Source organism: Scyliorhinus canicula, chromosome 13, assembly GCF_902713615.1.
Source record: "Scyliorhinus canicula chromosome 13, sScyCan1.1, whole genome shotgun sequence".
Classification (NCBI taxonomy): domain Eukaryota; kingdom Metazoa; phylum Chordata; class Chondrichthyes; order Carcharhiniformes; family Scyliorhinidae; genus Scyliorhinus; species Scyliorhinus canicula.
In genome coordinates this window covers 147,140,147-147,167,728 of record NC_052158.1, presented here as the reverse complement: position 1 = coordinate 147,167,728, position 27,582 = coordinate 147,140,147, and the positions used below count along the sequence as shown (strand labels likewise).

The following is a 27,582-nucleotide window of genomic DNA, read 5'->3' as shown; positions in this document are numbered from 1 at the left end:
ATGCATGGGCATTGCTAGCTACCAACCATTCTCTCCATTCTATTGGTTTCATACGTGCGATGTCATGTAAAGCAGCCTTAACAAGCTTACAACTGATATATTTGAATATGTGACCAGTATCAACAGTTCAATCAACATGTTTTACTGTTAAGTCACCATATCTACACATCTGGAAGCAGTGGAAGAATTGCACCAATCTCATAGTGTCTTGGTATATGGAAGCACATAAAGGCAATCTTTACTGTTCGTTCTTGGTTATTCTGAGGAATTAAAACACAGTCATTTTGTGTGGGATTGGAGTCTCGTGTAGGCCTGACCAGGCAAGGGTGATGGATCACGTCCTTGAAGGACACCTATGAACCACTTGGAGTTTTACTAGATTTATTGAACTCATTTGCCCCAATTTGTTGGGTGGGATTATGAGCCCACAACATCTCATTTGCTCAAATTATAAATTAGCCACAGGTCTACCTCACCTCTTATGCCTGAATGTATGAAATAAACCTCTACAGTACAGGGTTCCATGATTCGCATGGGTACAATGATTCTATGTCTATAAGGTGGGATGATTCTATAGGGCGTCATGATTCTATAGGGTTCCATGTTTCTATATCTATGGGTGCATGATTCAATAGGGATCCAGGGTGCTTTGAATCACTTAATATTTCACGCTATATTTCACACAATGCTCAATTTTAAGTTTTAAATTAGATCTTCACTCAACCTCATCTTCGTCCTGTTTACTTGTTGACATTTGAAGCAACACAAATAATTTCCAAAGAACTGCAGGTTGTCATTATTGAATTATACTATGCTACGACGTTGAGCCTATTATGTACAGTACTGTCTTTTATATGGTGCGGTATTGAGTTATAGATTTATGTAGTATAGTATTCATTATTGTGATACATATTAAATGTTGTTGTTAATATAAAATCATTGTTCTCGTTATAGGGCAACAATCAAGCTAAAGCCAAACGTGGCAATAAATTGAGGTGTTTCCAAATGGCACACTGTCCATTCAGAAAATAAAGGTTCAGGACCGCCGGACAGTACCTCTGCACAGCCGCGAACCCACACGGCTCAGAACAACTTCTGTTACTCTGTCTGTGGTGTCTTACCCTTCCAAGATACTGGAGCCTCGAATGAAGGACATCACAGTCCATGCTGGTTACCCAGTGGAGATGAAGTGCCGATCTCAGGGAAGGCCAGCCCCAACGATCTCTTGGATCCTCTCCAACAGGACCATGGTGAGAAACAGCAGCCCATTTAAGGGAGAGTCTCGGTATCCGCTGATGGCACCCTCAGGATTTAAAGCAGTTAACTGTGTACGATCGAGGGAATTATAGGTGTGTGGCCCAGTAATCCAGCTGGGATTGACACAGTCACAGTGAGGATGCAGGTGGTCGCTCAGCCCCCAGCTATCCTGGAAGCAAGGCACCAGAGCATAAAAGGGCAAGTAGGGCAGAACATCAGAATGGCCTGCACTGCAATGGGGACACCTCCACCCACAGTCACTGGACGCTCTTTGACGGCACCGAAATCAAACCTTTGCAGTTCGTCAACACAAATTATTTGCCTTTACCAATGGAACTCTTTATGTCAAATCCTTAACTCCATCTGACAGCGGGAATTACGAATGTATAGCTACAAGTTCGACTGGATCGGAGAGGAGAGTTGTCAGCTTAGTGGTGGAACGTAAACAGGAGATCCCGAAGATTGTTTCCATTTCTTCGAGTAACATCAAAGTGAACTATGGAGATAAACTACAGCTTCACTGCTCAGCTACAGGCGAACCAAAACCCAAAATCATCTGGAGATTGCCTTCCAAGTTAGTCGTGGACCAATGGCACGGGTAAGATGTCCCTGTTTACTTTCCCTTATTGGCTGATTTCCTTTCAAGCTGCTCTTTGCAGCAATTTTAAACTCACTCGCCACGTAGGGAACTCAAATTGGATTGCAGATTTTACACCTCTGGCAGTTGGACCCTCCATTGAAATCCTTAGATGGCTGGAAAGTAAACATTTCAGGTTCTAGACGGTGGGCGAACTTTAAAAAACCACCCGTTCCTTAATTCCCGTTTGCACTTTGTTATGATCACAGCTGGTGTTACTACTGGAGGGGACGAATCCAGAATGGAACCCTAGCTCAACAGATCATGGGCTGGATTCTCCATCCCATGAAGCCCGGATCACATTCCCCAATGGGATGGCAAATTGGGTGGCGGGGGGGGGGGATCAGGATTGACGCCGGGCGCCGACCGAGTGCCAATGGGGGGATGTAAATGAATGACAATGGGTTTAGCGGGCCCGGTACCCTGTGCTCTGGCCCTCCGTGATTCTCCAGTCCCCTGCACCCAGAATCACTTGGGCGTGGATCACTTGTGGTCTCAACCAGCATGGCCCTGGCGTGAAGGACCTCGCAGTGGACCAAGGGGGCAACTCCCATAAGATATTACCCCCTTGGCACACCCCGAGGCCCACCATGCCCGGGCCACGCTGATAAAGACAGTCTGAGCCAATCTGAAGGCAACGCCAACCCCCACAATGCACTGCCTGCTCACCCCCTCCGCTATCAGACTCCACACCACCCGCAGGGAACCCTGTAATTGGGAGAGGGTCCCTGTAATAGTGGCAGGGGGATGGGAACCGATGCAGGAAGTTGGAAGGTAGTAAACAGGGACAGAAACAAAAGGCTGTAAGGAGGAAAGTGTAAGGCAGAGAAGCCATAGTCAAAAATCAAAAAGGGCGACAGTACAAGGTACAGTGACTGAGGAGAGCTCAGTGAATAGACCCAGTAATACTAATAGGAATAAAACAGGAAGTAAAAACATAAATGGTAAGCGATACGGCAGGTTGTTACACGAAGATATGGGTTCAACGACAAGGAAAATTAGGAGAAAAGTTAAGAGGAAAATAACTTAGGAGAGGTTACAGATCAAGGTGTTAAGATTCAAAACAGAGGTAAAAAAGCCAACATAAGTGTACTTTACTTGAATGCCCGTAGTATTCGGAATAAGGTAAATGAGTTGATGGCATAAATCATCGTGGATGACTATGATTTAGTGGCCATTACTGAAACATGGTTCAAGGATGGTCACGACTGGGAGTTAAATATCCAAGGGTATCAAACTATTCGGAAGGACAGAGTGGATGGTAAAGGAGGCGGTGTAGCTCTGTTATTTAAGGATGACATCCGGGCAATAGTAAGGGATGACAACAATGCATGGAGGATAAGGTTGAATGCATTTGGGTGGAAGTCAGGAATAGTAAGGTGAAAAAGTCACTGATAGGAGTAGCTAAGACCACCAAATAGTAATATTATGGCGGGGCAGGCAATAAACAAAGAAATAACTGATGCATGTAGAAATGGTACAGCAGTTATCATGGGGGATTTTAATCTACATGTCAATTGGTTTAATCAGGTTGGTCAAGGCAGCCTTGAGGAGGAGTTTATAGAATGTATCCGCGATAGTTTCCTAGAACAGTATATAATGGAACCTACGAGGGAACATGCGGTCCTAGATCTGGTCCTGTGTTATGAGACAGGATTGATTAATGATCTCATAGTTAGGGATCCTCTCGGAAGGAGCGATCACAATATGGTGGAATTTAAAATACAGATGGAGAGTGAAAAGGTAAAATCAAACACTAGTGTTTTGTGCTTCCCTCTTTCTCCTGTCCATCCTTTTTGTTGGTATAAACCTTTGCTGAGCACTGTGAAACATCGCTTGGAAGGTTCTCCACTGTTCCTCAACTGTTCCACCATAAAGTCTTTGCTCCCAGTCTACCTTAGCTAGTTCTTCTCTCATCCCATTGTAATCTCCTTTGTTTAAAGACAAAACACTAATGTTTCATTTTACCTTATCACCCTCCATCTGTATTTAAATTCCACCATAGTGTGATCACTCCGTCCAAGAGGAGCCCTAACTATGAGATCATGAATCAATCCTGTCTCATTACACAGGACAGATCTAGGAACCGCTTGTTCCCTCATAGGTTCATTACATACTGTTCTAAGACTGACTAAGATAGATTATGAGAGCAAACTTTGCTCAGAATATAAAAACAGATAGTAAATGTTTCTCCAAATATATAAACAAAAAGAGTGGCTGAGGTAATATTGGTCCTTTAGAGGATTAGATGGGAGATTTAATAATGGGAGATGAGGAAATGGCTGAGGAACTGAACAGATTTTTTGGGTCAGTCTTCACAGTGAAGACACAATTAACATGACAGCGACTGATAGAAAATGAGGGCTATGACAGGTGAGGACCTTGAGATGATTGTTGTTATCACTAAGGAGGGAGTGAGTGGGCAAGCTAATGGGGCTAAAGGTAGACAAGTCTCCTGGCCCTGATGGAATGCATCCCAGAGTGAACAGAAGAGATGGCTAGGGAAATTGCATCTGCCAGAACCCGAGCCCATTCACTTAACCTATCCAAATCCCTCTGCAGACTTCCAGTATCCTCTGCACTTTTTGCTTTACCACTCATCTTAGTCTCATCTGCAAACTTGGACACATTGCCCTTGGGTCCCCAACTCCAAATCATCTATGTAAATTGTGAACAATTGTAGGCCCAACACGGATCCCTGAGGGACACCACTAGCTACTGATTGCCAGCCAGAGAAACACCCATTAATCCCCACTCTTTGCTTTCTATTAATTAACCATCCTCTATCCATGCTACTACTTTACCCTTAATGCCATGCATCTTTATCTTATGCAGCAACCTTTTGTGTGGCACCTTGTCAAAGTCTTTCTGGAAATCCAGATATACCACATCCATTGGCTCCCCGTTATCTACTGCACTGGTAATGTCCTCAAAAAATTCCACTAAATTAGTTAGGCACCACCTGCCCTTTATGAACCCATGTTGCGTCTGCCCAATGGAACAATTTCCATTCAGATGCCTCCCTATTTCTTCCTTGATGATAGATTCCAGCATCTTCTCTACTACCGAAATTAAGCTCACTGGCCTATAATTACCCGCTTTCTGCCTACCTCCTTTTTTAAACAGTGGAGTCACGTTTGCTAATTTCCAATCCACCAGGACCACCCCAGAGTCGAGTGAATTTTGGTAAATTATCACTAGTGCATTTTCAATTTCCCTAGCCATCTCTTTTAGCACTCTGGGATGCATTCCATCAGGGCCAGGAGACTTCTCTACCTTTAGCCCCATTAACTTCACCATCACTACCTCCTTGGTGATAACAATCATCTCAAGGTCCTCACCTGTCATAGCCTCATTTCTATCAGTCACTGGCATGTTATTTGTGTCTTCCACTGTGAAGACCGACCCAAAAAACCTGTTCAGTTCCTCAGCCATTCCCTCATCTCCCATTATTAGATCTCCCTTCTCATCCTCTAAAGCACCAATATTTACCTTAGCCACTCTTTTTTATATATTTGTAGAAACTTTTACTATCTGTTTTTATATTCTGAGCAAGTTTACTCTCATAATCTATCTTACTCTTCTTTATAGCTTTTTTAGGAGCTTTCTGTTGCCCCCCTAAAGATTTCCCAGCCCTCTAGTCTCCCACTAATCTTTGCCACTTTGTATACTTTTTCCTTCAATTTGAACTCTCCCTTATTTCCTTAGATATCCATGGTCGATTTCCCTCTTTCTACCGTCCTTCCTTTTTGTTGGTATAAACCTTTGCTGAGCACTGTGAAACATTGCTTGGAAGGTTCTCCACTGTTCCTCAACTGTTCCACCATAAAAGTCTTTGCTCCCAGTCTACCTTAGCTAGTTCTTCTCTCATCCCATTGTAATCTCCTTTGTTTAAAGACAAAACACTAATGTTTCATTTTACCTTATCACCCTCCATCTGTATTTTAAATTCCACCATATTGTGATCACTCCTTCCAAGAGGATCCCTAACTATGAGATCATGAATCAATCCTGTCTCATTACACAGGACAAGATCTAGGACCGCTTGTTCTCTCATAGGTTCCATTACATACTGTTCTAAGACTGACTAAGATAGATTATGAGAGCAAACTTGCTCAGAATATAAAAACAGATAGTAAATGTTTCTCCAAATATATAAACAAAAAAGAGTGGCTGAGGTAAATATTGGTCCTTTAGAGGATGAGATGGGAGATTTAATAATGGGAGATGAGGAAATGGCTGAGGAACTGAACAGATTTTTTGGGTCGGTCTTCACAGTGGAAGACACAAGTAACATGCCAGCGACTGATAGAAATGAGGCTATGACAGGTGAGGACCTTGAGATGATTGTTGTTATCACTAAGGAGGGAGCGATGGGCAAGCTAATGGGGCTAAAGGTAGACAAGTCTCCTGGCCCTGATGGAATGCATCCCAGAGTGCCAGAAGAGATGGCTAGGGAAATTGCAAATGCATTAGTGATAATTTACCGAAATTCACTAGACTCTGGGGTGGTCCCGGTGGATTGGAAATTAGCAAATGTGACACCACTGTTTAAAAAAGGAGGTAGGCAGAAAGCGGGTAATTATAGGCCAGTGAGCTTAACTTCAGTAGTAGGGAAGATGCTGGAATCTATCATCAAGGAAGAAATAACGAGGCATCTGGATGGAAATTGTCCCATTGGGCAGACACAGCATGGGTTCATAAAGAGCAGGTTGTGTCTAACTAATTTAGTGGGATGTTTTGAGGACATTACCAGTGCAGTAGATAACGGGGAGCAAATTGATGTGGTATATCTGGATTTCAGAAAGCTTTTGACAAGGTGCCACACAAAATGTTGCTGCATAAGATAAAGATGCATGGCATTAAGGGTAAAGTAGTAGCATGGATAGAGGATTGGTTAATTAAAAGAAAGCAAAGAGTGGGGTTAATGGGTGTTTCTCTGGTTGGCAATCAGTAGCTAATGGTGTCCCTCAGGGATCAGTGTTGGGCCCACAATTGTTCACAATTTACATAGATGATTTGGAGTTGAGGACCAAATGCAATGTGTCCAAGTTTGCAGACGACACTAAGATGAGTGGTAAAGCGAAAAGTGCAGAGGATACCGGAAGTCTGCAGAGGGATTTGGATAGGTTAAGTGAATGGGCTAGGGTCTGGCAGATGGAATACGATGTTGACAAATGTGAGGTTATCCATTTTGGTAGGAATAACAGCAAAAGGAATGATTATTTAAATGATAAAATATTAAAACATGCTGCTGTGCAGAGAGACCTGGGTGTGCTGGTGCATGAGTCGCAAAAAGTTGGTTTACAGGTGCAACAGGTGATTAAGAAGGCAAATGGAATTTTGTCCTTCATTGCTAGAGGGATGGAGTTTAAGACTAGGGAGGTTATGCTACAATTGTATAAGGTGTTAGTGAGGCCACACCTGGAGTATTGTGTTTAGTTTTGGTCTCCTTACTTGAGAAAGGACGTACTGGCACTGGAGGGTGTGCAGAGGAGATTCACTAGGTTAATCCCAGAGCTGAAGGGGTTGGATTATGAGGAGAGGTTGAGTAGACTGGGACTGTACTTGTTGGAAATTAGAGGATGCGGGGGAGGGGGGGGGCTCTTGTAGAAATATATATAATTATGAAGGGAATAGATAGGATAGATGCGGGCAGGTTGTTTCCACTGGCGGGTGAAAGCAGAACTAGGGGGCATAGCCTCAAAATAAGGGGAAGTAGATTTAGGACTGAGCTTAGGAGGAACTTCTTCACCCAAAGGGTTGTGAATCTATGGAATTCCCTGCCCAATGAAGCAGTTGAGGCTCCTTCATTCAATGTTTTTAAGATAAAGATAGAAAGTTGTTTGACGAATAAATGGATTAAGGGTTATGGTGTTCAGGCCGGAAAGTGGAGCTGAGTCCACAAAAGATTAGCCATGATCTCATTGAATGACGGAGCAGGCTTGAGGGGCCAGACGGCCTAGCCCTGTTCCTCGTTCTTATGTTCTTTATGACCCCCCCACCCCTGTTATAGGGGTACCGTTCTCCTCCTCCTCAGGGGCCCATGTAATAAGGGGACCCCGCAAGGAACATCATGAATAGGGAGACCTGCCCCGGGATCCCCTAATGGAAGGAACACTCCCCAAGGACCCCCTAACTAGAGGGTCCCCTCCACAGGGACCTCCTAACTAAATGGATCCCCAAAGAGACCTCCTAATTGAAGCGCCCAGCCCACAGAGACCCCCTGACTAAAGGAACCCCCAAAGGCTCCCCCGGATGAGAGGCCCCCCCCCCCCCCCCCACCCACAGCTCCCCCCTCCCACAGCCCTCCTACCCCAGAAAACAGACCCCTGTCTGGAAGCTAGAGTGTTGTCCAGACAGGGGCAGTGCAAAGAATTACCATGCTAAATTGTTGCCTAGCGTCCAAACGTTAGATGGGGTTACCACAATAGGGTGGGGGTTGGGGGTGGCCTAGGTAGCAGAGGGTCAGTGCAGGCACCCAGGGCAAAATGGCCACCTTCTGTGTAGTTATTCTATGATTCTATGGAGGAATAGAGTCACTGGATTGCTAATTAGTCTCAACAACAGGAAAAAAAAAATACGCTTATGTGAAATGTTCGCTTATGATACAATACTTTTTTTTAATATTTAGAGCACCCAATTATTTTTTTTCCAATTAAGGGGAAATTTAGTGTGGCCAATCCACATACCCTCCACATCTTTGTGTTGTGGGGGTGAAACCCACGCAGACACAGGGAGAATGCATAAACCCCACATGGACAGTGACCCAGAGCCGGGATTCGAACCAGGGTCCTCAGCGCCGCAGTGCCAGTGCTAACCACTGCGCCTCATGCTGCCCCTATGATACAATCCTTTGTTACAAATGTACACAGTTTCAAGGCTAACACCCCATTCTGAAACCAATGGTCGATCAACCGATCTTCCGTGGATTTCTCTGCCAATCCCACCCAGATGGTTGTCACATGAGGGCTTCCCGAGCTCCACTTCCAAAAAGACACATTTTAAAACAATACTTCCAATCAGCTGTTTTGCATTAAAAATCCACTCCATGTTTTCCAACTACCTTTTCAAACAAAGCTTCCACGACACTTTTTAACAAGGAATCCATCTCCGGGTTTCCCACCTCTCCGTTCAGGTTTCCTTTATCTTTCTGCTTTTACTAAACCTGGGTACTCAGTACCAACAGGATTGTACTGCTTCAAACACTGGAAATGAGGACACCAAACCCTAGGATTGCTTTAGATAAATGGCTTGTCTGTAGCCAGCCTCATCAGCTCTTCTCTTCCAAGGCCTGAATTTGACTGCCATGAGCAGTATCCTGCTCCAAAGGCAGCTCCTCTCTGATCCTTTTTACTTCAAAATTCCTGGAGCTACATTTCCACTCCCTGGTTTCTAGAACTAACTGCCCTTTAGTTCCCCTGGAGCTTGTTTTCATACACCCTACTCCATCGTAAGGATTTTCTGCTTCTAGCAGGTGGTGAGAGCTGCCTTCTCTGTCACTCCCTCACCATCTGCTATAAATCCAGCAAAAACTACATTTAAAAAGCCTTCTGACCCTAAAGATAGGTTGCTGAGCAACTACGTTATACTTCTCCCAGCTTGCTTAGTTTTTACGCCGTAACCCTTTCTAAGGACAACGAAAGCAACAGTTTCATCTGAAATCAAAAGGCCCCCAAATTCCAACACCTTTGTATGGCATGAATCTAACTATAGGTTTAGCCTTCCTTACACAGAAACATTACATTACACCACTTAAACCTATATCTTATTTCTAATATTTGACAATACAAATAAAGCTCACCTAAAACTACCTCTGTGTTCCCGACAACTGGCCCGCTGCCATTACCCCTGCCGAAAGCTTGCCTGACCAGAAGTGAACGGAATGGATACACTATGCGGGATTGTACGTCAGCGGGATCCTCCGCTTGACCGGCAGCACACACACCCCTCCGGGTTTCCCAACAGTGTGGGATGGCCATAATGGTACGGAGGAACTTGCTGGGGGCGGAGGGGGCGCGGAGCTGGAAAACGGGGCTGGGGGATGGAGAATCTCGCCCAATAAGAATGATTTTGAAAGCTCTACATCAAATAGTGACTCCATGAACTATGACAAGATGAATGTGCTTTTGCTGAGAAATACTTCGAGTCGATGACAAATTTTAGGCACAGTTTCCTAAGAGAATCGTATTAATTATTTTTTAATATAAATTTTGAGCACCCAATTATATTTTTTCCAATCAAGGGGCAATTTAGCGTGGCCAATCTTCCTAACCTGCACCTGTTTGGGTTGTGGGTGTGAAACCCACACAGACACGGGGAGAATGTGCAAACTCCACACGGACAGTGACCCGGGGGCGGGATCGAACCCGGGTCCTCAGCGTCACAGGGACCAGTGCTAACCAGTGCTAAAATGAAAAATGTATCAAGATAAGAAAAATGAAAAGTTAAACAGCAAGTTCCCACAAACAGCAATGTGCTACTGACCAGCCAACCTGTTTTCATAATGTTGATTGAGAGAAAAATATTGGCCAGACATCAAGCAGTACTCTTTATCAAAACATCCTACAAGATCTTTCACAGAAGGCCAAAAGACGTAGGAGAAGGCCATTCAGCCCATCAAGTTAGCTCCACTATTCAATGAGATCATGACTGACCTGAAATAATAATCCTCAACTTCACTTTCCCGCCTTGTCCCCATAACCCTCGGTTCCCTTACTGATTAAAAATCTGTCTTTCTCAGCCTTGAACATACCTAACAACCCAGTCTCTACAGCTCTCTGCGGTAAAGAATTCCACAGATTCACCAATTTCTGAAAGGATTCCTCCTCATCTCTGTGTTAAATGGGCGATCTCTTACTGTGAGATTGTGCCCTCGCTTCCTAGATTCTCCCACAAGGGGACACAACCTCTCCGCATCAACCCTGTCAAGTCCCCTGAGAATCCTATATTTCACCATAAGGCTGCCTCTCACTCTTCTTAACTCGAATGAGTAGAGTCCCAACCTACTCAACCTCTCCTCATAAGACCCGAGATCAACTTAATGAACCTTTTGTGGACCTGCCTCCAATGTCAGTATATCTTTCCTTTGATAAGGAGACCAAACTCTTCACAGTATTCTTGATGCGAGGACAAATGACGTTCCAGGTTGTCCTCTTACATGAAAGATGGCACCTTCAATAGTGCTGCATTTATTGGCAAACTTGTAAATAGGGCGAGAGCCAATTGCTCACCATGCAATCCTAAAACTGAAATAGAATGCATCAAAGACATCCTGTGGGATAAAAGCTACCCCTGATCAGATCATCACTCACTGTATGTCATGAATGTGCCTAAGACTGTCTCTTTCAACTCTGAAAAGAGTCCAGTCTGCCTAAGATTATAATAATAATAATCTTTATTATTAGTAGAAGTAGGCTTACATTAACATTGCCATGAAGTTACTGTGATAATCCCCTAGTCGCCACACACCGACGCCTGCTCGGGTACACAGAGGGAGAATTCAAAATGTCCAATTCACCTAACAGCACGTCTTTCTGGACTTGTGGGAGGAAACCGGAGCACCCGGAGGAAACCCACACAGATACGGGGAGAACGTGCAGACTCCACACAGACAGTGACCCAAGTGGGAATCGAACCCGGGACCCTGGCACTATGAAGCAACAGTGCTAACCACTTTGCTACCATGCCACCGAGAAAAAACGCTTCATCCGTTGGTGTGACCGTACTTTGTCCCTGGGTGGAATCAAAACAGCAACATTTCGGTTAACAGCCGAACGTGCTAACCGATTGCGCCACAGAAATGACAACTGTTACCAATGCCAACAAATCAGCACCCTCTTCTGATATAGTATAAACGTTGTTCCCCCTGACATTGGTATTCTTGAGAATGGCCGGATGAGTGCGAGATGAAAAGCTTAGACAGACTGTCTGTTTTCAGCAATACTCAAGTTCTGCACGACCAAACGACTGAATGAACATTTGGTAAACTTAAACTCTGTGAGAATCTGTCTGTCACAGATGTTTAAATACTTACAAGTAAATACCATCAGAGCGCTCTCCTGAGCTGCAGTCAGATCTAACGCAGTGTCAAAGGTCTTGGCCGTTCACTGTCTGTGCTTTGCAAAGGACAGGAGACAGAACTGTTACTCCTGTGGGGAATTTCGGAAAATAGCTCATGGAGGCTTTGTGGATCCGGAGACAAACCGACAATGTTGGATATTAAATTTGAATTCAGTGATAATTAACAAATAACGGGACAATATTTATTTCAAATATATAGGCAATAGCTTCAAAGGACCCACAATCTGGTTTTCAATTCAAAAAAAAAATTACTGTTGCCAGAATGAGTTGGTGAACATTTAAGATGTTCATATATCATCCCTCGACTGCCAGTTTAATGCAAGTGTTTTTTTAAGCAGGTTAAGGTCACCAGTAAAATATCAGACAGAGCAGAGCCACGCAAGCACGTTGAGTGTCTGCCTGTTAATAAAGTCCAGAGGAATTCCTAGCTTCTGATGTAAATATACTGTCCACTTGGCAGCAGTTACAAGTCTATTACAATCTTTTCAAAACTACCACTTTTGAGTTTTAACTGTGATCGAAACACCCGCAGAGAAATGAATCAATTTTCATTGATCGGTGCGACACTTTAGTGTTACCAGGCGGTGTGCCAAGGTGTGGTAGTTTGCAGGTTGATCGCCGTGATGCCATACAAAGTATTATGACCCCTGACCAGACCCCAATGGTGGCTGGGATACTGAACCAATACCCCAATGTTTTAATTCATATGAATGTCTGTGCAGAAAGATTCGCTGCAGGAGTGATTGCATGAAGAAATAGGGCTTTGGTATTTTTCAAACAAAATTTTATTATGCATGCAACATTAAACTTTTTAACTTCACATCTGAAAAGAACAGCTTACAATTAAACCTTAAACATCACAACTCAATTACCCATTAAACAAAAAAAAAAGAAACAGACAGCTTTCAATCTATCTTACTATGGGAGAATTGTGGACTCAGCATCAGGCAGGTCAGAATGCACCTCCTCTCTCCAACATTTCTCCACAAACCAAAACTGCCCCTCTCAAGATTGTCACAATGTCTGTCTGCACTCCTTGGCTCCACCCACAATGACCTCATCTCCCCATGCTGAAAAGCAAATGATCTCTGTAGGCTGCAAAGCGCCGGGACTTTCCCATTCAAATCACAGTCCGTTAGCCCAGACTGAAAATCATATTCCTTTGTCAATTTTGCCCGCTGGCTGCGAAAAGCACCCAGGCCCTGCAAACAAGAATTATTTTAAACAAACATGACCACTGCAGTCAAACACACTTTAACCCCAGGCTTTTAACCCTTAAATTCCCCAATACTGAGAATCCAATATTCGTAATGTCATCTCGTCGTCACAAAAGCGAGTTTTTAATTGTTACTAGGCCATTCTCCCCTGTAGTCCCAGAATAGATATAGGGCGCGATTCTCTGCTGCCCACGACGGGTCAGAGAATAGTGGGAGGGCCTTCCCGACATTTTTCCCGACCTCCCGCTATTCTCCCCCCCCCCCCGCCCCCAACGGCTGCCCCACGACACGAATCGCTGCTCGTTTTTTTACGGCGAACAGCGGTTCTCCCCAGGCCGATGGGCCGAGTTCCCAGGCCTTTACGGCCATTTTCACGAACGCAAACACACCTGTTCTCACCGTTCGTGAAAACGGCCGCAAAGTGCCGTCCCAGACAACCATGGCACCGATTGGCACGGCCGCCAAGGGTGGCATGGGCCTGCGATCGGTGGGCACCGATCGTGGGCAGCGGGTCCAATACCCGCGCACTATTTGTTCTTCCGCCGCCCCGCAGGATCAGTCCGCGGGGCAGCTGAGGGGCATGACAGCCCGCGCATGCGCGGGTTTGACGCATATGCGTGATGACGTCATCCGCGCATGCGCGGGTTGGAGCCGTCCAACATGCACGGCTGACGTCATCGTGCACGTCAGCCACCATGACAGTCGCTAAGCCCGCGATGCCGTGCTTCACGGGGCCGCGCTGCTAGCCCCGCCCGGGGGGGAGAATCGGGTCCCGGGAGGGGGCGTGGAGGCTCCCGTGAAACACGGCCAGTTTCACGGCAGCCTTTACGACTCTCCGCATTTGCGGAGAATCGCGCCCATAGAATCCCTGCAGTGCAGAAGGAGGCCATTTGGCCCATCGAGTCTGCACTGACCCTCTAAAAGAGCACCCCACCTCGGCCCACTCCCCACCCTATCCCCGTAACCCCACCTACCCTGCCATCTTTGGACACTAAGCGGCAATTTTAACATGGCCTATCCACATATCCTGCACATCTTTGGACTGTGGGAGGAAACCAGAAAACACGCAGACGCGTGGAGAAAATGCAACCTCAACACAGACAGTCACTCAGGGCCAGAATTGAACCCAAGTCCCTGATGCTGTGAGGCAGCAGTGCTAAGAACCGTGCCACTGTGCTGCCCCGTAAGCTGGATATTTCTTCCAAAAGAGAGCGAGAGAGAGCAGAAAACACCAAAAAGAAAATGGCAAGCTCAGCCTGAACTTCAGCAAATCTAACAGCTGGATCAGAAATGACTGCCCACTCAAAGACGTGAATAGGTTACCTATTTGCCATCACATACTCCCACCTGCATTCACTGTGCATGTCTGAGAGCGGAGTGGGGGGGGGGAGCAGCCGTGTCTCTAAAAGCAGGAAAGAAACATTGCATTAAAACTGTTCACATCTCCTTTCTCCAGCGTCAGGTTCATACAACGTCGCAGAACCTCTTTGCCAAAGGCCTCCCAGTGTCAATGATTCTTGCAATGAATGTCAAAATGAAATAAATCGACAATGTCATAAAGTGTTAACTACAGAATGTACTTTTCTGCAATTAATCAGCGACAGCAACAAATGACTTTATTGTGCGAGGGCCTGTTAAGGACTTTGTAAAATATATGTGGCAGCATAAATTAGTCTTATGAATGGCAGCTATGGAATGGGCATGGTTACCACAGTGACTCATTCCAGCATTAGACGTACTGAAGTTTGCAAGTCGTAATGTCCGTGACAGGTTTGGCTCATTGGACTTATCTCCCCAGAGCACAATGTTCACCCCAGAACAACCCTAAAACACATTTTAAAACAAAGCTTAAGTGTGCCTCTAGTTGACTAACCTTGGCAGTGAAGTGAAACGGTGCTTTATGAATTTAGTGCAGTGTGATACTGAAACGTTGTTTAGTCTCCTTCACTGGTTTAGGAGCTCCACTGAGAATATTGGAGAGATTAGGGTGGCTAACCCAATTATTTTCATTTGAGCCTCCGCCAAAGCACAGGATGGCCCATCCATCTCATTTAGTAGTTTCAGAACTACACCATGTAGTCACACATGGCAGCTGCAATTTAATCCAAGTAAGTGTGATATGATGCGCTTGGAGGGATTGACGTAGAGAGGACGTATAATTAATGTTTTAAAGTATTTTTATTCAACATTTTCAATTTTATACATAACTGTGGAACAATAGCAAACACCCCAAAATCATCCCCGAAATGCCCCCATAACAAAAACAAATCCCAACATAAAAAGCCCCCCCCACCCAACCCCTCCTCCCCCCTACACCCCTCCCCCCTCCCTAGCAACCAACGGTGACCAGCTCCTTGAAGTACAGAATAAACGGCTGCCATCTCCGCTAGAACCCCTCCATTGCCCCCCTCACGGTGTACTTGACTTTCTCGAAGTATAAAAACTCCATATCAACCCCCAGTCACACTGAAAGCACTGGGCGGAGAAGCTGACCCCCATCCCATCAGCTCCCACCTTCGAGCAGTCAGTGAGGCAAAAGCCAGAACATCAGCCCCCAACCCCATCTGCAATTCCGGCAGGTCCACAAGAGGCAGTAGAATCTAAATGGTACATTTTAAAGAGCAGAGGGATCTAACAGTGGGTATTCACAGGTCGCTAAAGGATCTGCTGTAATATGCCTTAAGCATGGCATTGTGAGAAGGAAAGTGTGTCAAGCTGCCCAGAATTAGTTTCACTTTTGCTTTTGAGAAGAGCACAGCACGCACAGTTCTGCTGCTGTGTCTTCAATTCTCCTTTCCATTAATAAATGTTCTCCCGAGATTAGAGTTCATAAATTAATTCACAATGTGTTCACCCAATCCCTTATGAGTGACGGGTGCCTTTCTATCATTTTAAAAACACAACATGGTGAGCAGCAGTGGTCGAAGAGCCTGGCGGTAATATTACTTACAAGTGCAGCATGGCAAAAAACCTTAGATCGTGCCACACGACATGACGCAACTCTTAACGGCCTTGTCAAAGTGCAACAAGTTTGCAGTGTCGGAGATTATTGAAATCAAAGAGTGGGGACTGCACAGAAGAGATTTGAAGACCAGGATAATTCTCAAGTAGAGAGCTGGCGAGCAGATGGATCTGTCGTGATGAGATTTCAGTGCATGACCTGTTGGTTCCGTGAGTGGGACAGTGTGTTGAGACGATCAGCTTCGAGTAAGCTCAGGCAGGAAAGCCGAGCGACCAGGGTGTGGGTCGGGTCGGTGACAAGTGAGGGAGAGTGAAAAAAAAATCAAGACATCATGAAATTGGGCTGGAGAATGTTGTGATTATAACAGGTAGTTTCGGGAGTTGCTAAGCAATAAAGTAAATAAAACAAGCAGGAAGGCCAAAGATTCATTGTCAAAATGTCCACAAAATGCCCCAGCCTGAACTGAGATGCAGCTGACCCACTTCCAAAATTCCGATTGTTTAGACAGGGTACAGATTTATGATTTCTTGATTCAGAAGTGTCTGAACCAGACAAACGAGCGATAAAAATTTGGCAATCAATTGGGAATGAAGGTTTAAACAGGCGCAACATGTCATGATTAACAGTCGAAGAGCTAATGGATTCCAGAAAGAGATGGATGACATTGGAAGACTAGTTCAGAATCAGGTTAAACTTCTGTATTCATTGACAAGAGTTGATGGCACTTAAACAACAACCTCCAGAATCCAGAGAGCACTTCGTCATCAGATGCAGAGAAAAGGGTACATATTGATATTTCAAATGCAGAACTAGCATTGAGTTGGTCATTGTATCCACTAGCATAGACATATTTCAGAAAGATCTGCTCGACAAGCCCAAATATATAGCATCGAAGAGCTTCACAAGAGTGAACGTATGTAATAATAATCGTTATTGTCACAAGCAGGCTTATATTAACACTGCAATGAAGTTACTGTGAAAAGCCCCTAGTCGCCACACTCCGGTGCCTGTTCGGGTACACAGAAGGAGAATTCAGAATGTCCAAATTTCAGTACTTGTGGGAGGAAACCGGAGCACCTGAAGGAAACTCACGCAGACACAGGGAGAACGTGCTGATTCCGAACAGAGACCCAAGCCGGGAATTGAACCTGGGACCCTGGTGCTGTGCAGCAACAGTGCTAACCACTGTGCTGCCGTGCCGCCCGACAAAGTAATCCACGCAGGTCCAGGCAAATTCTTGGTGTACTCACCAGAGCACCTCCACCCAACTAGACATGGGGCAGGTGTGGGCTACTGAATGCACCAAGGAAATATCCAGCTTTCCAGCAATTATGCAAAGCATGCAGCAAAAAGGGCCATTGGCAACAACAGTGCACTAGAGCGAAGGCTGACGCAGCTACAAAGAGCTGTGCACTGATCCAAGCAGACCGCACACAACAAGTGTCTTCAAGCAGCAAGGACGACCATCTGGTATCCTGTCAGAAATATATACATGAGGTGATTGACAAACGAAAACATGACGGTGATGTGCACGATGAGATGAAGAGTGGTGGACACATGTCTCACACTGTCAATCTTGTGGAAAACGTATCGGTGCAGTCACACCATCCATGGCGTTTGCCAAGTTCAAATAACCTGGCCTAAGAAAGCTGGTGACCATTCATTATTGGCCAAGATTAGCAAAAGGGCCAATTTCGATGTCCTACCCCTGCGATTTCTCAAAGACATGTATTCACAGGCTTGGACGACCATGGCAAAACCTATTACTGAGCAAGTTTCAGCATGCAATGATTCACTCATTCCATGCACCGATCCTTGGTCCTGGTGTGCAAATCCAATCAATTCTGCTGGGTGCCAGAGATGTTCTACAGCATGGAGACTAAAGGCCCAGCAAGCGCAGGTCCACCAACATGCTGTGAACTCGCACAAGTGACAATCCACAGAATCAGCCAGGTACCACAAGGCAGATCAACCTCAGAAATGACTCCCATCACCTCAGTTCACGACCTAACATCAAAATATTCAGACTTGTTTTGCCGGAACTGGTAGTTTCAAGGGAGCTGCAACATTACGCCTGCAGGAGAGTGTACGTCTGTCAACTGATCTGGTATATTCTGCACAATAAACCAGTCAGCAGCTTCAAGAAGAAGCATAGATCCGACACTGCAAAAATTGTGGAAACCCACCATTGAAGGATGGCCTGATTCAGTTCAATGGCGGGGATTCTCCTGCAATCGGCGGGGCGGCCGTACCGGCGCCAAAGAGTGGCATGAACCACTCCGGCGTCGGGCCACCCGGAAGGTGTGGAATCCTCTGCACTTCCGGGGGCTAGGCCAGCGCTGGAGGAGTTGGCACCACGCCAACCGGTGGCGAAGGGCCTCCGCCGGCCGATGCGAGTTGACGCATCCGCAGGACCGCCAACGTGTTCTGGTGCATGCGCAGAACCGCTGCCGTGTTTCCTGCGCATGCGCAGGGGGTTTCTTCTCTGCCCCGGCCATCGTGGAGCCTTACAGAGGCCAACATGGAGGGCAAGAGTGCCCCCATGGCACAGGCCCGCCCGCCGATCGGTGGACCCCGATTGCGGGCCAGGCCACCATTTTAGCCTTACTGGGATGAAATAGGCCTTCACTGGCGAGTCACGTTTAACAGCAGGCAGGTCATCATACCGATATCTTTGTGACCTGATATTCTGCAATAAATTCATCACTCACACATGGGCATAAACCGGATGAAAAAGACTCACAAGGGAGACAATCAATTGACCAAATATGAACAATGACACGGAAGTTGTTGTCAAGAAGTATGAGGCATGTGAAGAGCAAATGTGAAGGCGACGCACTGATTCCACATTCCTGCCCATCTATGGTCCAAAATCACATTCAACCTCTTTCATGTCCCTGGCACTGACTTTATCGTCGACTACTTTCCCAACTACGCCATTTTTCAACAATCGCACAATACAAAGAGACATAGAAAATAGGAGTAGGAGGAGGCCATTCGGCCCTTTGAGCCTTCTTCGCCATTCATTATGATCATGGCTAATCATCCAACTTGATCGTCTGATCCTGCCTGTTGCGCAGTTTATTCTTATCATCAAGCACAATTGTCGCACACTGAGTAATATTTTCAATTTATTTGGTGTGCCTGGGGAGATCATTAAGAAACAGTCAGCAATTTATTGGTATGCCATGTCAGGCTATTTGTGAGAGGCGGAATATTGATCACACTACTTCTTCTCCTCAATACCATAGATTTAATGACCTAATTGAACTAATTACTCTCATGGTGGAATCCTTAATTCCCAAATATAGGCAGATGAAGCAGGATCTACACATTGCAATGTTACATCTGAGAAGGATACCTTTAAGTGCACTATTCCATCATCAGTGGAGCACATATCTGGCAGAGCAGAGCTAAAAGTTTGCCTGTTCTTACCCATTCTGCTCTCTCAGAAACGACACAACAACCTTTAAAACTGAGGGAGAGAAAATGGTCAAAGCGCATAAAAATGCGGGTACCATGTTGCCAAGTTGGGACAACAAGTTTGCATCCCGGATCCCACAGTAGCTACATGACAGCCAGCTGAGGTGAGAAGGATTTGTTCAGACCCAAGGTCCTATGAAGGCATTACACAAAAAGGTGTGCGGGGGAGCAGTAAACAAGGACCAATCAGGTCCATTCCAACTCCTCAACCACTGTACAGTCCGATGGCATCTGGGACAAAATCCCAAATGCAACCGGAAACAGCAGCCAAGAATAACACTCACAGCAATTCGAGAAACCTCCAGACAAAGTCACCATCACAAAACAGAAACAGGGAAATTGATAATGGGGAATAAAGAAATGGCTGGCCAATTAAGTACATACTTTGGTTCTGTCTTCACAAAGGAGGGCAAAAATAACATACCAGGAATGTTGAGGAACACAGGATTTACTGAGAGAGAGGAACTGAAGGAAATCAGTATTTGTAGGGAAATTATGTTGGGAAATTAATGGGATTGAAGGCCATTAAAGCCCCAGGGCCTGATAATCTACATCGCAGGGTACTTAAGGAAGTGGCCCTAGAAATAGTGGATGCATTGGTGGTCATCTTCCAGGATTCTATAGACTCTGGAACAGTTCATGCAGATTTGAGGTAGTTAATGTAACACCACTATTTAAAAAACGAAGCAGAGAGAAAACGGGGAATTATAGATCAGTCAGCCCAATGTTGGTAGTGGGGAAAATTGTAGAGTCCATTAAAAGATTGAATAGCCAAGCACATGGAAAACAATGGCAGGATCGGTCAGAGTCAGCATGGATATATGAAAAGGAAATCATGCTTGACAAATATACTGGAATTCTTTGAGACTGTAACTAGTGGAGTTAATGAGGGGGAGCCAGTGGATGTGGTATATTTGAACAAGGTCCCACACAAGAGGCAGCATGTAAAATTAAAGCACGTGGGATTGGGGGTAGTGTATCAATTGGAAAGATAACTGGTTTACAGACAGAAAACAAAGAGTAGGAATAAAGGGGTATTTTTCCAAATGACAGCCAGTGACTAATGGGTTACTGCATGGATCAGTGCTGGGACCCCAGCTATTCACAATATATGTTAATAATTTTGTTGAGGCAACTAAATGTAATGTCTCCAAATTTGCAGATGACACAAAGCTGGGTGGGAGGGTGAGCTGTGAGGAGGATGCAGAGATGCTTGAGTGAGTGGGCAAATATATGGCATATTCAGTGTAATGTGGATAAATGTGAGATTTTCCACTTTGGTAGCAAAAACAGGAAGGCAGATTATTATCTGAATGGCTATGAATTGAGAGAGGAATGTGCAATGAGACCTGGGTGTCCTCATACACCAGTCGCTAAAAGTAAGCTTTATAACCCAATAGTACCCTACGAGGTGGAAACATTAAACTTTCCGTGAAACTTGCAGGACACGAGTTCCCCCATTAAGGGGGCGGGAGACCTGTAAACAATGTATAGTTGTGTGGTTTATGAAGCCAGGTAGTTAGGCACTGGCGAGGCAGATCCATTTGGGATCGGCAGTGTAATATGTATAATAGTTATTGTGTATGAACTCTTATTCTTGGCCAGTCCCTCAGTATCAAGGTTATCTTGCTTCCAATCCGGGGACGTGGGTTCTCCGATGGCTGAATAGTCCGGTCCTGGATCCGCAGATCTGCCTCGGGTTGGGCAGGTGGTGCTTGATGAGGTGGGTGGGTGGGACGCTCTGGATTCTGTGCCCTCCTTCCGCTTGGCCTCTGCGTGCTCCATCCTACGATGCTCGAGGTGATTGGCACATTCACAGATGCTTTTTCTCCATCTCGGAGTAGATCACTTGTTTTTTTTTATTAGAACATGCAGTGCAGAAGGAGGCCATTCGGCCCATCGAGTCTGCACCGACCCACTTAAGCCCTCACTACCACCCTATCCCCGTAACCCAATAACCCCTCCTAAATTTTTTGGACACTAAGAGCAATTTTAGTGTGGCCAATCCACCTAACCTGCGCGGATTTGGACTGTGGGAGGAAACCGGAGAACGTGCAGACTCCGCACAGACAGTGACCCAGCAGGGAATCGAACCTGGGACCCTGGCGCTGTGAAGCCACAGTGCTAACCATTGCGCTACCATGCCGCCCAAAAGAGGTTTTGGGGATCTTGTGTCGGGTATGCGGGTAATGTGACCATAGCAGCTTTGGTCTCCTTTTCTGAGGAAGGATGTTCTTGCTACGGAGGGAGTGCAGCGAAGATTTACCATACTGATTCCTGGGATGGCAGGACTGACAGATGAGGAGAGTTTGAGTCAGATAGGAGGTTCTACCACCTCCCCAAAATTTACAAATAGGCGCGTCAGCCTCCTGAGTGTCTATCGCGAATCCGGCCCCGTTTCTCTTTCGAATCGACGATCGTGTTCTATGTGGCTCCGGTGCTAGTGTCCTCCAATGGTCACTGAATTGGACCGGATGTGGCACCAGTTTTGCTGGTAAAGGGTCCTGCCCTAACCGGGTATGTTTTATCGAAGCAGTTAGATGTAGCACGTAGGATATGGAGGGAAAGCAGGAATAGGCTATTGAGATGGATGATCAGCCATGATCATAATGAATGGTGGAGCAGGCTCGAAGGGCCGAATGGCCTCCTCCTGCTCTTATTTTCCATATTTTAGACCTCTAATCTCTAACTCAAATGAAATCACCATAGTCCCCCAACACCATAGGCTGTTCGCTGCTTTCAGAGAGAGAGAAAGAGAGAGCTGACTCGTGCTGATTTAACCTCAGGCGAATCACAAGGTTGAGGAAGCAGGGCCATCATGGTGAGCTCAGCCAGTATGGGAATCGAACCGGCCCTGTTGATGTCCCTCTGCATCATGAACTAGCCGGCCATCCATCTGAGCTAACCCACCTCCCAAAAATGATCGAACTATTCTGATATTGAAACCATTTAAAGAAGATATTTTACTGAATGAACTAGATTTTAAAAAATATTCTGTGAGGAAAACCATCGACATTCTTTGTTATTTTCAGGTCCAGTGCGTCAGATAAGATGGGCCAAAGGGGTGGGGGGGTGGGGGGGTGGGGGGGGGGGGCACAGTGCCTCACAGCGTCAGGGCCCCAGGTTCAATTCCAGCCTTGGGTCACTGTCTGTGCGGAGTCTGCAAGTTCTCCCCGTGTTTCTTGTGGGTTTCCTCCGGGTGCTCCGGTTTCCTCCCACAGTCCAAAGATGTGCAGGTTAGGTGGATTGGCCATGATAAATTACTCCTTAGGGTCCAGGGATGAGCAGGTTAAGATATGGGGTTACAGGGATAGGGGGGAGGGGGGGGGGGGGTGGGAGTGGACATGGGTAGCACTGTTGTGCTTCCTTGGTTGTAGCGTCAACATCTGTGGACCAGGACAGCTTGTTGGTGATGTGCACAGCTAGGAATTTGAAGCTGTCAACCATCTCCACCTTGGCACCATTGATGCCAACAGGGGTGTGTACGATACTTTGCTCCCTGAAGTCGATGGCCAGCTCCTTAGTTTGGCTGACATTGAGATTGTTGCCACTAGGTTCTCTATCTCCCTCCTGTACTCTGATCCATCGTTGTTTGAGATCCGATCCACTACAGTCACATCATGAGCAAACTTGTAGATGGAGTTGGAGCCAGGTTTTGCCATACAGTCGTGCCCCCTTAGTCGGGAGCTAAGTATGCAGCCATGCGGGGTCCCGGTATTGAGGACTATTGTGGAGGAGGTATTGTTTATCCTCACTGATTATTTTACTACCTGTAATTTAATGGCACTATGTAAATGCACCAGGTTTTTAATTTAAAGTTTATTTCAGCATTTTCCTTTCACAATTTCTCCCCTTCCCTGTTTGCTTGTCAGACTTTGATTGTGTCGTCTTCTTTTCAGGATGGCAAGCCGTGTGCTGGTGTTACCGAACGGGACCTTGTCGATTGAATCGATGACGGGGAGAGACGCCGGGGACTACCTGTGCATCGCCCGAAACGCGGCTGGAGGAGACGCGATGTCACTGCGGATCGATGTGTCCATGAAGCCGGCACTGATCGAGCACAAGCAGTCCACCCACCACCGGTACGTGTCGTACGGGGCGGATCTTCGGGTGGACTGCAAGGCCTCCGGCTCCCCCGAGCCCCGAGTTTCCTGGATGCTGCCCGACGGGACGCTAGTGGGAAAGGCGCTGCAGACCACCGGCGGCAGGACTCGCAGGTACGTCGTGTTTGGCAATGGGACCCTCTACTACAGCAAAGTGGGAATGGCCGAGGAGGGGGATTACACCTGTCACGCACAGAACACGCTGGGCAAGGACCAGATGAAAGTACACGTGACGGTGGTGACAGCGGCGCCGCGCATTGAGGGACCCCGCCAGAGATCCCTGAGGGTGGAGAGCGGAGACAGCGGCATGTTTCACTGCCAGGCCACGGGGCAGCCGCCACCGAGGATACTGTGGATGCTGCCAACAAACGAAATCCTCTCCTTCTCCAAAAACAGGTACAGCCTGCATCCCAATGGCTCGATGGCCATCAGGAACGCCCGCCTCTCCGACGCTGGCGAGTACAGGTGCATCGCCCGCAACCCGGGCGGGGACGATACCGACCTCTTCCACCTGGACGTGGCCGCGAAGCCGCCCCTCATCAACGGCCGGCGCGGGAACAGGACGGTGGTGCGGGACACCGCCATGAGGCACAGCAGGAAGCTGATCGACTGCCTGGCTGAGGGTAACCCCAGGCCGAGGGTGGCGTGGATCACTCCGGACAACAGCGTGCTGGACACCCCCTACCACGGCAGCAGGATCGCGGTCCACCCGAATGGCACGCTGGAGATCCGCAACGTCAGGGCGTCCGACGGGGCCCAGTTCATCTGCGTAGCCCGCAACCGAGGTGGGGAGGCCACCCTGGTGGTCATCCTGGAGGTGACCCGGAGGCCGAGGAGGCCCATGTTTGCCAACCCGCTCAACGAGAAAGTCATCGCTAGCGCAGCGGCCGCCGTTGCCACCCTGAACTGCTCGGCCGATGGCCACCCGCCCCCAGAGATGATATGGACCCTTCCCAATGGCACACGACTGACAGGCACGCTCAGGGCGGGCCGTTACCAAATAAACAACGACGGCACCTTTCGAATTCACAGCCCAACCGCGCAGGATGCAGGAAAATACCGATGTGCAGCTAAAAATGAAATGGGATATATAGAGAAACTCATCATCGTGGACATTGGAGAGAAGCCCACCATACACAACCGACCACTTGGGTTAATACGAAGTATGAGCGGGGATACACTGTACCTCCATTGCGCCGCTAGTGGCAGCCCAACGCCAAAAATCATTTGGACTGCACCGAGCGGTAAGGTGCTCGACCGACCTCAAATAAACGCAAAGTATATCCTGTTTGAAAATGGGACTTTGAACATTCGGGAAACAGGCTTACAGGACAGGGGCAACTACGTTTGCAAAGCGCACAACGTTGCTGGCGTGGCCTCGGTCTCGGTATCGGTGGCGGTCATTGCCTACCCGCCTCGGATAACCAATGGACCGCCCAAATCCGTGTACGCCATGGCCGGCTCTCCCGTCCAGCTCAACTGCATGGCAATCGGAATTCCCAGGCCGGAGATTGTGTGGGAGCTGCCCAACCACACGTTGCTTTCCACTTACAGCAAGGGGCGCCCCACCGGAAGCGAACTCTTGCACCCGCAGGGAACACTGGTGATCCAAAGGCTATCGGCAAAGGATTCTGGGACATTCAAGTGCACGGCCAAGAACAAACTTGGCAGTGACTCCCGAATAACATATATTCAGGTCATATGAAATGACTGCTCTTCATAAGATGAAGTCTTGTATTTGTCTATTCTTATATTCATTTTTGAATATATATATATATAATATATATATCTATATATTTTTTACAGAGATTATTATTATACTTGTGCGTTGAAGATTTCTGTGGACTGATTTATTTCAGACAAGAAGAAAATATTTTATTTCCCTGATGTTAAAAAGATCTCCGAGACTATGCTTCTATGATGGTTGGGGTCAAGGGTATTTCTTCGTTTTTATCTCACTCTGCTTTCAGGAAACTGATGGGACTTGAAGAAATGCTGGTTTTACAGCCTTTCCACTTCCAATCTCCACTGAAATCAGGTGAGAGCAATTCTACTTCCAAATTTGTTCGTTCACAGGATCTGGATGACGTTGGTCCTGCCGGATATGTTGCCTCAGACCGATTGATAAACTCAGCCATTTCGGTGTGCGGTTCAGAGTTAACCACATGGCTGTGGATCCAGCATCGCCATCACTGAGATTAGCTCAATCATCAAATTTAAATTCCGCCCCAGCTGCCGAGGTGAGATTTGAAACCGGGTCGCCCTTTGTGGGCCTCTGAATGACTGGTCCATGACAGTGCCATCAGCTTCCACCTAAATAATATTAGACAGGGTGTAAAACCAATGATACACGTGATCCCATTAGATTCTCAACAGAGAACTTAGATTAAAATTCACCCCACAGAGACCGCACAGAAGTGGGAACTCCCCACACTCTTAAATATAATAAGAATAATTTTTATTGTCACAAGTAGGCTTACATTAACACTGCAATGAAGTTACTGTGAAAAGCCCCTAGTCGCCACACTCCGCTGTTCTGGTACACTGAGGGAGAATTCAGAATGTCCCATTCACCTTACAAGCACGTCTTTCAGAACTTGTGGGAGGAAACCGGAGCACCCGGAGGAAACCCACACAGACATGGGGAGAACGTGCACACGCCGCACAGACAGTGACCCAAGCCGGGAATCGAACCTGAGACCCTGGTGCTGTGAAGCAACAGTGCTGACCACTTTGCAAGCGGTGCTACCTTTAATTCATTTTGTGAAGTTAATTCCTCTAATAAACACCAGGTTTCCAGGTTGTAGAGAGTGGTAATTTCGAATATACTGAAATATTTCATGTAATAATTTATTCTGTGCTTCTTTGACGTTTGACCCTGAATTCTCACCCTGTGATCAAGGCTTTGTCCCGTCGGTTTAAACGATAGGGCAAAGTTCGACATCAAGCGAATGTGTGAAATATTAACATCCTTCTCACATCTCACACAGGAAGACAAAATTCTCGCCGTGACACGCTGCCACAGTATTCAACTGCTTTGATTTCTTGCCGAGTTCATTTGCTTTTCTCCCACCATTTATCACACAACATGACAAATCAAGAATTGCCAAAGGTCGGGTGTAATATAATTGCTCATCTCTTGCTGCTTTTGAAAAACGGATAATAAAATATTTTGTAAGGAAAATATAGCTGACATTATCTGGTGCTGTGATTAAATGTCGGATACGTTCTGCACTGACTTTGAGCTTATGTTAACTGGTGAGCACCCGCTCCCTCTCTGGATTCTCTACAAATGTGCCCAATCTTAAAAGGTTTCTCTAAAGCAGACAGCTTTGCCGTCAAGGACAGAGGACAGATCAAGTATATCACAAGTGACTTTTAAAACATTGTTTTGGAGCTCCGAGCACTGTTAGCAAGGCATGTTTTAGTTGTTGCATTAAGTGGTGGTTGGTGTCCCAAGTCACACCGCAGTGCCCTAAGTTACAGCAAAGTGTGAAATACATTGTTGTTCTGGTGGTTTCAAAATGGCAACGCAAATCAAAATGATGGCACGCTCATGTTTTGATATGAGAGAGAAAGATTTATGGAGTGTGTATTAATTGATGCTATTCCCCCACCCCCCACAAGCAATATTCAGAAGGTTAGGTGGTTTGGCCACACTAAATTGCCCCTTAATTGGAATAAAAGTAATTGGATACTCTAAATTTATATTTAAAAAAGAAGTAACGGTCTGCCTGATCATGTATATTTAAAGGTGGAAAATACCTCATCCAATATATTTTCTGCTCCTTGACCCATAGCAATGCTAACAAAAGTGACACATGTGTGTTCATGGTATTG

The 27,582-nt window shown here is 46.3% G+C and overlaps 1 protein-coding gene across 1 annotated transcript; it reads left to right on the top strand.

Moving 5' to 3' along the window:
- Positions 1–1,534: 1,534 nt before the first annotated feature.
- On the top strand, positions 1,535–26,970 carry LOC119976359 (immunoglobulin superfamily member 10-like). The gene is made up of 2 exons (XM_038816843.1): positions 1,535–1,855; positions 23,539–26,970. The coding sequence occupies exon 2, from the start codon at positions 23,540–23,542 to the stop codon at positions 25,445–25,447; it is 1,908 nt and encodes a 635-aa protein (XP_038672771.1). The 5' UTR covers positions 1,535–1,855; position 23,539; the 3' UTR covers positions 25,448–26,970.
- Positions 26,971–27,582: the final 612 nt, after the last annotated feature.

What these genes read in the sequence shown, in the direction of transcription:
- LOC119976359 (XM_038816843.1), top strand. Translation starts at nt 23,540, where the DNA reads ATGGCAAGCCGTGTGCTGGTGTTACCGAACGGGACCTTGTCGATTGAA.